Source organism: Falco biarmicus, chromosome Z (genome assembly GCF_023638135.1).
Source record: "Falco biarmicus isolate bFalBia1 chromosome Z, bFalBia1.pri, whole genome shotgun sequence".
NCBI lineage: Eukaryota > Metazoa > Chordata > Aves > Falconiformes > Falconidae > Falco > Falco biarmicus.
Window position 1 is genome coordinate 25,367,541 of NC_079311.1, and position 11,718 is coordinate 25,379,258.

An 11,718-nucleotide genomic window follows, 5' to 3' on the forward strand; every position below is an offset into this window, starting at 1 on the left:
GCTGTAGCTTGTTACAGCCACGGCCTGTTGGCACAACATAATTACTTGGTCTCAGGATTCAAGAATAGCTCAAGGCTGCCTTTCTTGTTAACTTCAGCACAGCAACTTCAGTACAGTTCTGATTACAGGCCTGTTCTAATACCAGGCCTGGACTGTGCAGATCTTCAGAGATTCTAAGGCCACGCTTCTGCAGCCATTCTTCTACATACATATATATATAATATAGTATATTTCAGAAATAGTAAAAAGGAGCAAAATATAATTTTCATATTAATCCTGATATAAATTATATCATCCTCAGCTTTGGATAGGTGGAGGGTCATTGGTCATGCTGCTGTAAAGGTGGAGAGGAAAGCATTGCTTTAATCTGTTGTCTTTCTTGTACGGAGGAGCCCAGAGCTGAATGCAGTACTTCAGATGAGATCTCACCAGCACAGAGTAGAGGGCCTTGTCCTGCTGGCCACCCTTTTTTCTATGCAGCCAATGATACAGTCAGCTTTCTGGGCTGTGAGCACACATTGCCGGTTCATGTCTAGTTTTTCATCCATCTGTTTCAAAGAACGTCTTCAGAATTTCTTAGTGATTAAGTATTCTTTATTGTCGGCGCCGGGTGTACGGGGGATCCTTCCACCAATCGTACCCACCCAGAGGGGCAGATTATCTTATATTTATATAATGAAACAATGAATATTCCATTAACGCCTATACATATTCATCACCTGAACCCGCCTACCCTCGCTTCGTATGTTAATTAGCTTATCAGTCCTTCATGCTTGCGCAGATTCTTCCAAAAATTGTGGGCCGGGGTCTTTAGAATGTGGGCAGTGGTCTATGGGAGGAAGGCCGTAGGTCTTCCTCACGGTGTACTTTTCACCTTAGGTCTCAAAAGTGATGAGTTGGCAGACTTGTAGAAATCTTTCCCGGGGTTTTTACAATACTCCTTGTTAATTTGACTCAAGGCCATCCTGCTGTCCCGTTATCTCCTTGGTAGGGCAGCTTGCTTTGCAGATAGGGAGGACAGCTCCCCTTTCAGAGATTTGCAACTTTCTTGCCAGAACAGTCTATATGATCTTTCAGACATTTTAACCCCTTTGTTGCTATACAATTACAAGCTTATTTATGCATTAAAATGAATATTGATTTATGAGTACAAACTTGACCATATTATTTACAACTTATTCACATCATTCCCCCCTTTTTCTCGATACAAGCAAATTCTTTTGCATTATATATATTTTCTCATGTTTATGCACCAGAACATGCACCTAAACACTACGCATGCATATACACCAAACACTGTAAAAACTACTAACATAGTAAAAATCTGTTTTATCCATCGTAGGTCAGGCAGCCAGGAGGTTAACTTGTTCCATATTCCCTCAAAGCTCCAAGAGAGATCATCCTTTGTAATCTCATGTAATATTCTGGTTTGTTCCCAAATCTTTTCTAAATCCAAAGTTACTCTCTTGTCGTTGTTTATGTATGTGCAACAACTTGTATTTATTAGTGTGCACACTCCTCCTTCTTTGCTAAGTAGCATATCAAGTGCCAGTCTATTTTGTAAGGTCATTCTTGAAATGCTTTTAATTTCCTCTTGTTGTGCCTGTATGGCATCAGTAGTAAAGTTCATGGCAATTTCCATAGTAGCAGAGAGGTTTACTAAAGCTTTTTCTAATTCACTTACTCCCAACCATGGAAAAAACCAACGAGCAAAACTATGAAAGGCAGTAGGTCTCTGTATAAGAGGATTTGTACTTTCTCGTCTAATCCTTTTAATATATGATCTAATTAGTCCTTGTGTCAGATTATGAACTATGAAGATGTGCGGAACAACAGGCCCTACAGCACATTCACCCTGCCAGCCCAAGGGTAAAACCTTTCGGGCTTTGTCTCCGCATATCCAGTACCATCCAGTCCCTGAGGGAGTGGGCCATCCCTTAGGAGTAGTATTGTTTTTCCTCCTGGTCTGGTTTTTATTCCAAAGATTTGCCCCTCCATATTTCCAATAGGATGTACAATTGGGGTACCTGCCTATGAAGACTGTTTTCCCGCATCTTTTATCGGTCGAATTCCCTCCTGTTTCAGGTTCGGTCTTATTCAAGGAGCACCTTTGGACACACGGGACACCTCTACTAGAGTTCAAAGGAGCATTGATATCCAGTGACCAAGACAATTCCTTAACTTCTAATTGGGTGTACTCTGAAATAGTCATTTTTGAAAAAGCCGCATGTATTTCGGAATCATTCGGAAATGCACTACCTATCAGGGGAAATCCCCGACCTGCATTTTCAGGCATTTGAGTACAAATCCAGCAAGAGGTTAGGTTGAAATTCTGAACAATATTCCTTAGTAATTGTAAATACATATTCTGGTCCCATGCATTGACATTCCCTATCCACAACCCGGATATCAAGGTAATTATTGTCCATCCTTTCGACACAACCGTAACTTTAGGGGTTCCATTTGCGTAGCTTCCCATCGTGAACCTGGAGCTTTTTTTACTCTCGAGTAGTGGATCCAAGCGACTTGTTCCTTAATCTTGATAGCAGTATGAGTTGTCAACAGTACTTGATGCGGTCCACTCCATTTTTCCTCCAAAGGTTGCCCTGAAAAAGTCTTTATATATACATAGTCACCTGGTTTGAAAGAATGAACTGGTTGATCTAATCCTCTGGCCCTGGTTCCTAGAATGTGCTTTTGTACCTTACTCAGTTGTTTCTGTAGTTCAGATACATAATTATATAAGTATTCTGATCCTAGCTGTGTTAAGTTTTCTCCGCTAAACAAAAATTGATAAGGCCTTCCATACAAAATCTCAAAGGGGCTTAAATTTTCTCTCACTCTTGGTTTAACTCTGATTCTTAATAATGCTAACGGGAGAGATTGTGGCCATGTCAGATTAGCTTCTTGTCCTATTTTAGCTATTTGTTGTTTAATTAAATGATTCATTTTTTCTACCTGTCCACTTGCCTGTGGCCTATAAGGAGTATGTAATTGCCAGTCTATCCTGAGAATTCTGCTTATTTGCCGTACTATTTGTGCACAGAAATGAGAACCCCTGTCAGAAGACATTGCGGCTGGGATCCCAAAACGTGGGATTATCTCGTTTGTCAGAACCTTAACCACCTCTCTTGCTTTATTCGTTCGACAGGGAAAGGCCTCGGGCCATCCTGAGAAGGTATCAGTTAATACTAATAAATACCGATACCCCCCTTTTCTAGGAAGTTCTGAGAAATCAATTTGCCATTGTTCTCCGGGATAGTTTCCTTTACCAATTATCCCAAACCTCACTTTATTTTGAGTATTGGGGTTATTGTGTAGACAAACGCTGCATTGTTGAGTTACCTGTTTTACGGTAGTATACAAATTTCGCCCTACCATTATCCGACTCAAACTCTGATATAGAGTATCAGCACCCCAGTGCGTCCTATTGTGTTCTGTAAAAACTATAGACCAAATTAAGTTGGAGGGTATTATTACACGGTTGTCTTTCAGATATACCCATCCATTTACCCCTTTTTTACCTTTCAGATCCTCAATTAATTTTAAATCTTCCTTCGTATAACTCGGCTTTTGACTTACATCTATAGTTTGGATTTTACTGTCTGGTATTAAGGACAACGCTTTTGTGTCAGCTGAGTCAGCCACTCGTTTGGCCTCTTGGTCTGCTAATCGGTTTCCTATTTCAAATTCAGCATTCCCTCTCTGGTGTCCCCGACAATGCATAATAGCCACTTTTTCTGGTTGCTTTACAGCTTCTAATAATTGTAAAATTTCTTCTGCATGCTTTATCTGTCTTCCTTGAGCAGTTAACAGTCCTCGTTCCTTCCAGATTGCTCCATGAGCATGCACCACACCGAATGCATATTTGGAATCTGTCCAAATATTTATCTTCTTTCCCGCCGCTAGCTCTAATGCTCGTGTCAGAGCAATTATCTCTGCTTTCTGGGCAGACGTCCCAGGGGGCAACGGTTTAGACTCAATTACCTGTTTGGTGGTGGTAACGGCATACCCTGCTTTACGTTGTCCTTGCTTCACGAAGCTGCTTCCATCAGTGTACCAAGATTCGTCGGCATCCTCTAAAGGTTCTTCTTTAAGATCTGGTCGGCTCGAATACACAGTTTCCATTGTCTCTATACAGTCATGGACCACCGGTTCATCCAGAGTTCCGCTGAGAAAAGAAGCTGGATTCACAACATTAGTGACAACAATCTCCACGTCATCTTGTTCCACTAATATTGCCTGGTACTTTAAGAATCTCTGCGGTGAAAGCCAGTGGTTTCCTTTCTGTTCCAAAACTGCTGAGACTGTATGGGAGACTAGCACTGTCATCTTCTGTCCCATCGTAAACTTTCGGGCCTCCTGTATGTTAATAACTACTGCAGCAACAGCCCGTAGACATCCAGGCCATCCTTTGCTTACTTCATCTAATTGTTTGGAGAAGTAAGCTACTGCCCGCTTATAGGGACCCAATTTCTGTGCTAGTACTCCTAAGGCTATCCCTTGTCTTTCATAGGAAAACAGGAAAAAAGGTTTCGAAAGATCCGGTAACCCCAAGGCTGGAGCTTTCATTAATTCCTGCTTTAACTGCCTAAAAGCCTTCTGTGCTTCTCCAGTCCAAACCAATTTGGATTGATCCTTCTTAACCATCTCATACAGAGGCTTCACTATCAGTCCATAATTATAGATCCAAAGACGACACCAACCTGTCATTCCCAGAAAAGTCCGCAGTTCCTTTACCGTTCGCGGTTCCGGTGTCCGACAAATGGTTTCTTTACGTTCTGTTCCCAGCTCTCGTTGTCCTCCCGAGACCTCGAATCCCAGATAAATCACTCGTTGCTGGACCAGTTGGGCTTTCTGTTGAGAAACTCGATATCCATTTAGTCCCAGAAAATTAAGCAGGCTTATCGTCCATTGGACACAGCCCTCTCTTGTCTCAGTAGCTATTAAGAGATCGTCTACGTATTGTAATAAGGTTCCTTCAGAGTCTGGGGTCGACCAGGACTCAAGCTCCTTAGCTAATTGATTCCCAAAGATAGTCGGGCTATTTTTAAATCCCTGGGGTAAAACTGTCCAGGTAAGCTGCGTTTTTCTCCCCGAATCAGGGTTTTCCCATTCAAAGGCAAATAACTTCTGACTTTCCTTGGCTAGGGCCAGACAGAAAAAGGCGTCCTTCAAATCCAGTACAGTAAACCAAACTTGACTGCTTTTTAGTTTAGTCAATAGAGTGTATGGATTGGCCTCTACTGGATGTATATCCTCAGTGATTTTATTTATGGCCCTTAAATCCTGAACTAGCCTATAACTCTTTCCAGCTGCCTTTTTGATTGGTAATATGGGCGTGTTATATTCTGATTCACACTCAATTAGTAGCCCATATTGTAAAAATCTGTCAATTATTTCTTTAATTCCCCTCCTATCCTCTATCCTTAGAGGATATTGTTTAACCTTCACAGGCTCTTTCCCCAATTTCAACCTTACAGTTATTGGAGTCACATTCTTGGCTTTTCCAGGAATTTCGGTAGCCCAAACTCCTGGGTACACTTGATCTGCAATTTCCGGAGGCACTTCACTTCTAAGATTAGTTTGTATCAATGCTAAGCTTAGTACATTTATTAACTGTTCTTCCCTTATTCTTAGCCTCATTTTTCCTTTCTCAAAAACTATTTCTGCTTCTAATTGTTCTAATAAATCCCGACCCAATAGTGATTTTGGTGACCCCGGTAAGTACAAGAACTTATGTATTCCCACCTGTTTCCCTAATTTATACTTTAGCGGTTTTAGGAAAAAGGCTTTTTGTTGTTGGCCCGTAGCCCCCACTACAGTCACAAAGTCTTTATCTTCTGGCATTAGCTTTTGATTTAACACCGAATAGGAAGCACCTGTGTCTATTAAAAATTCCATTTCTTGTCCCGAGTTCCCTAGCTCTATTTTAACCAGAGGATCTGCTAGGGTAGATTCTCCTGGTCGACTTCATTGATCCGATGAAACATTTGCTATCATGTTTCGAGCTCCCCCTCGCTTTGGACACTCCCCTTTCCAATGGCCTACCTCTTTACAATAGGCACACTGATCTGATCTTAGAGGTGGTTGCTGGGTCCTTATTCGTTTCCCATCTCCCCTATTTTTAACTCGAAAAGTTGGTCCCTGATTATTTAATGCAGCTACTGTTGCTGCTGCAATAGTCTGTCCCAGTTTCTGTCTTTCCTCCCCTTCCCGGTTTCTAAACACTCTCCATGCTTCCTCTACCAGTTTTTCTAAGTCTCTCATGTCTGCCCCTTGTAATTTTTGGAGTTTTTTCCTTATGTCTTCTGTTGATTGTCCCAGAAACAATGAAATCAATTGTAATTTACCCCCTTCTGAGGACGGATCTATCGTTGTAAATTTTTGCATAGCTGTTCTTAAACGTTCCAAAAATTCTGTGGGGGTTTCAGACGGTCCTTGTTTTATAGTGTACAACCTGGACCAATTTACAGATTTGGGAATAGCATTTTCCAGGGCAATTCTTATCCATTCCTGATACCTTTTTAGTAATCTATAGTCGTTACCATCATTATAGTCCCAATCGGGGTCTGCTCTCGGGACATGTACTTCCACAGTTCCGGGCAGAACCCCTGAAGCTATTTGCACTTGCACATGCGTCCGGGCTGTTTTTATTACCAATTGCTTCTCTGTTTCCGGCAGAGCTGCTAACATTATTTCTATGTCTTTCCAATCCGGATCTAAATTTTTCATAATTAATTCGAACCTGTTAGCCACCTCCTCCGGGTCATCCCTATAACCTTTTACAGCTTCCTTCCACGAATCTAATTCACTAGTGGTAAAAGGAATTTTAATTCTAACCGGTCCATTAGTCCCCACAGCTTGTCGCAGAGGGGCTTGCATCACCGGTCCCGACTGGTTACTTATTCCTGCCTTACTCCTTGTATGTGCAGTAATCGGGGTAAACCCTTTTGAATTCTTACAGTCCTCGCCCCCCTCATCCACAGACTTCTCCGTCCGGATACTTTCCATATTCGATAGGGGTGGAACATAATCCTCCATCCTACTTTCTCCCTCCTCTGGCTCCCCTAACTTTAGACATCTCTGACCGATACTACATGCAGAGCAACACCTCTTCAACTTTCCTTTCCCATCTTTTCTCATGTCCCTTTCCATTGCTAATATTAAGGGATCCTGTGGAGCTAGATTAATTCCACACCCTTTTTGCCACTCTGGATGATTTCTCAGGGTAAAAAACATATCTGCATACATTACTTCATCCCATTTTCCTTCTCTTCGCAAAAATAGCATTAACTGCAACAAGGTATTATAATTTATAGTTCCGTTAAGTGGCCATTTCTCACCATCTTCCAGCTTATACAACGGCCACCACTGATTGCAGTACTTTATCAATGTTTTCTTATTCACACTTCCACCAGCAGACCCGCCAATAACCCTCCAGTGACTCAGAACACATCCTAACGGGCTTTTCTTTAAAATCCCACCACTCTGCTTTCCTCCCATTTTTCCAGCTTACACTCACAGAACACACTTATCACTTACAGAATTACTACTTACAAAATGCAACACGCAGGTATCTTTCTACAGCAACACCAAGAGCTCACTATTATTATCAAAATATAGCCGAAATCACAGTAACAATTATCAAAGTCAAATTCCACATTCCATAAATCCGGTAACCAAAATAAGCAACACTGCAGCAAATAAGCTTTATAAGCAAACTTGCCAGATTCCAGATGGCAATTAAATGTTGATAAAACCCAAACAAAACCAGAAGTATACTTAGGGTGCCAGCCACAGAAGTATACCTGAGTTTTCCAGACCAGATGTATACCCGAGAAACTAGTTCCCAAGCATACCCAGATGTATACCTGAGAAACTAGTTCCCAAGCATACCCAGATGTATACCTGAGAAACTAGTTCCCAAGCATACCCAGATGTATACCTGAGAAACTAGTTCCCAAGCATACCCAGATGTATACCTGAGAAACTAGTTCCCAAGCATACCCAGATGTATACCTGAGAAACTAGTTCCCAAGCATACCCAGCAGTTACCCTGCGGAAATCAATTTTCTCGTCTTACGGGTAACCCCAGATTACCGGTAATACCAGAATACAGCAATAAAGAATATTATCACTTACAGAAGATGGGATTCTTGTCTGCCTCCGCAGTGATCCGATGAGTTGGGGAGTCCCTCCGGGAAAATCCCCGGGGGTACCCAAGGGAGTCCACTTCCCAGCGGGTCCTACGGTCAGGCAGAGAGCCGTCCCATCTGGGGTGCCAGATTGTTTCAAAGAACGTCTTCAGAATTTCTTAGTGATTAAGTATTCTTTATTGTCGGCGCCGGGTGTACGGGGGATCCTTCCACCAATCGTACCCACCCAGAGGGGCAGATTATCTTATATTTATATAATGAAACAATGAATATTCCATTAACGCCTATACATATTCATCACCTGAACCCGCCTACCCTCGCTTCGTATGTTAATTAGCTTATCAGTCCTTCACGCTTGCGCAGATTCTTCCAAAAATTGTGGGCCGGGGTCTTTAGAATGTGGGCAGTGGTCTATGGGAGGAAGGCCGTAGGTCTTCCTCACGGTGTACTTTTCACCTTAGGTCTCAAAAGTGATGAGTTGGCAGACTTGTAGAAATCTTTCCCGGGGTTTTTACAATACTCCTTGTTAATTTGACTCAAGGCCATCCTGCTGTCCCGTTATCTCCTTGGTAGGGCAGCTTGCTTTGCAGATAGGGAGGACAGCTCCCCTTTCAGAGATTTGCAACTTTCTTGCCAGAACAGTCTATATGATCTTTCAGACATTTTAACCCCTTTGTTGCTATACAATTACAAGCTTATTTATGCATTAAAATGAATATTGATTTATGAGTACAAACTTGACCATATTATTTACAACTTATTCACATCAATCAAGATTCCCAAGTCCTTCTCCACAGGGCTGCTGTCAGTCTCTTCACCCCCTGGCCTGTATTGATACCAGGGATTGTCCCAACCCAGGTGCAGGACTTTGTCCTTGGCCTTCTTGAACCTTATGAGGTTTACATGGGCCCACTTCTTGAGCCTGTCCAGGTCCCTCTCAACGACATGCTATCCCTCAGGTGTGTCAACTGCACCACTCAGCTTGGTGTCATCTGCAAACTTGCTAAGGATGCACTCAATCACACTGTCTATGTCGACAATGAAGATATTAAACAGTGTTGTCCCAATGTGAGCCCCTGAGGGACACCCCTTGTCACTGATCTCCATCCAGACATTGAGCCATTGACTGCTACTCTCTGGATACAATCATCCAGCCAATTCCTCATCCACCAAACTGTCCATTCATCAAATCCATATCTATCCATTTTAGAAAGGATACTGTGGGGGTGGACACAGCTGTTCTCACTACTGCCAGCTCCTGGAAACAGGAAACAGAATACACCAGCAACAACAGAAACAGCCATACCTGAAAACACTGACAAATGGCATCATCCAGCGTGGGAGGACTTGTGCCTGTTGCGGTCATCACCGCTCTGACCTCAACGCTCAGTACTGTGTCTCACCAGCTTATTAACAGAAAATTGTTTGCAGGGAAGGTCTCATAAGGCAAGTTACAACAAAACCCACCCAGACCCATAATAAAGGCTTTGAAGAATACCAAAGGGCCATAAAAAAAGTCATTCAGTGGTCCCTTCCGAATCACATGCACACACACACACACACACAGATGTACAAACACATCTAGCATTAGAGGGTCTTGTATTGACAAAATGCTATGTTTTTCTTTCTTTAAGATGAAATACAGATTAAATGACTTGCTGAGTTCAGCAGTTTCAGGTTGCTAACTATAAAGTGCTCTGCTTTTAAAAACAAAACAAATCTAGGAACCATGCTGCTTTTTTTGTGCCCCTCTTCCTCCCTTTTTTGTTTTCATAGCAGGTGCTGGAAAATAAACTCTTTTCCCCTGTCAATACTGAAGTTGCTACTTAATGCTACTGTCTAGCAATAATTTAACTTTAAAAAAATTCAACAAAAAAACCCAGCAACAGCAAAACCCAACAACTTTCTGCTGTAATTCCAGAGACTTTCACATGTTCATTTAACCTCCAAGTACAGAAGGAGTAATTACCATTAGGAAGGAAAAAAAAAAATCCACTCCTATTTTAATTAAAGAGATGCTATGTTTTTGCTGGAAATTATTTCAAGAGTTTGAATTAGATATGAAATTAATTTCTTTAGTAAAACCTATAAAAAATTATACCATTAATGTGAATACCTAAAAAGGAGGAAAACAATTTTTTTTGTTTGTTCTAAAACTTTGTTGAGAACTGAAATGTGTCTGGTTTCCCATATTACTAATGGTTGTTTTCAGATGTAACTCGCAGGTGCTGTAATGTGAGATCTACAGCAAAGCTTCCCCTTAATCTCATGCCACCACCAGCTGGAAATTTCTAGTTATTTTCTTTTTAGGCTTTATCTTGCAGAGGACATGAGCTCTTGTCATTGTTTTGTCCTTTCAGAAATACAGTTCGCCAAAATATCTGGCATAACATTTGAAGTTTTGAGACACTGTTTGCTTATTTACAAAAGCTAGCCAAGCTTTTATTTATGGTTTAGAGATGGTTTAATGGTAAGCGCAGCAGAGGTGTCCCCACCAGGCCTCTGAGGAGCGCTCAGCAGTGACAGCTCTTTTGCCTCATAAATCAAACTCCTTAGCAGCCACTGCAGTTCATTTTTCCCCACATGAGAGTCTTCAGTCTGAAGCTGCTTTGTGCAATGACATGAACTGTCAGACAAACCTGGACTCTGACCCAGATGGTGTCTGTGTCCTTGCAGTAATGAATCCAGTGCATGTCACCTCAGTGCTTTTCTTGTCTGCCTACTTCATTGCTCTTGCCAATAACCTCTCAAAGCCCTGTGTGTTTGGCAGCTCTCACTACTCCACTGGACACCTGCAAGTTCCAGACAATCATCCTCTGTGTAGGAAGGAGTGAGGGAAAATCTGTGCTGCACGTACAACAGGTCCCACACAGCATGGGAAGTATTAAATTTCCTTCTTGAAAACTGTAGGCAGTTACATCCATACTTATCAGTTGCAAACCCTAATAGAAAAGCTAGCATGCTTTTGGTTTATTAGTGGTTAGAACACTGCAGAAAGGCCAGTGGGATACAATAATCCAGTAGCCAAGTGCACTTCTGAGATACTGTCATTCCAGTTTTAAACATAGGAGAACTGAGTTATAGAAGAAACCCTTTCCCCAAACCCATATACTGAATTTTGACAGAATCAGAATTAAAACATCCTAGTGATGTGAATAAGTTGTAAATAATATGGTCAGGTTTGTACTCATAAACCAATATTCATTTTAGTGCATAAATAAGCTTGTAATTGTATAGCAACAAAGGGGTTAAAATGTCTGAAAGATCATATAGACTGTTCTGGCAAGAAAGTTGCAAATCTCTGAAAGGGGAGCTGTCCTCCCTATCTGCAAAGCAAGCTGCCCTACCAAGGAGATAACGGGACGGCAGGATGGCCTTGAGTAAAATTGACAAGGAGTATTGTAAAAACCCTGGGAAAGATTTCTACAAGTCTGCCAACTCATCACTTTTGAGAACTAAGGTGAAAAGTACACCATGAGGAAGACCTATGGCCTTCCTCCCATAGACCACTGCCCACATTCTAAAGACCCCGGCCCACAATTTTTGGAAGAATCTGCGC

At 41.8% G+C, this 11,718-nt stretch overlaps 1 protein-coding gene across 1 annotated transcript; it reads right to left on the minus strand.

Annotated features, from left to right (window-relative positions):
* Positions 1-760: 760 nt before the first annotated feature.
* Positions 761-7,506, minus strand: LOC130142721 (uncharacterized). Its single transcript, XM_056325067.1, is given in 2 exon segments — positions 761-2,616; positions 3,988-7,506. Coding segments are annotated over 2 exon segments (3,717 nt in total). The 3' UTR covers positions 761-2,418.
* Positions 7,507-11,718: the final 4,212 nt, after the last annotated feature.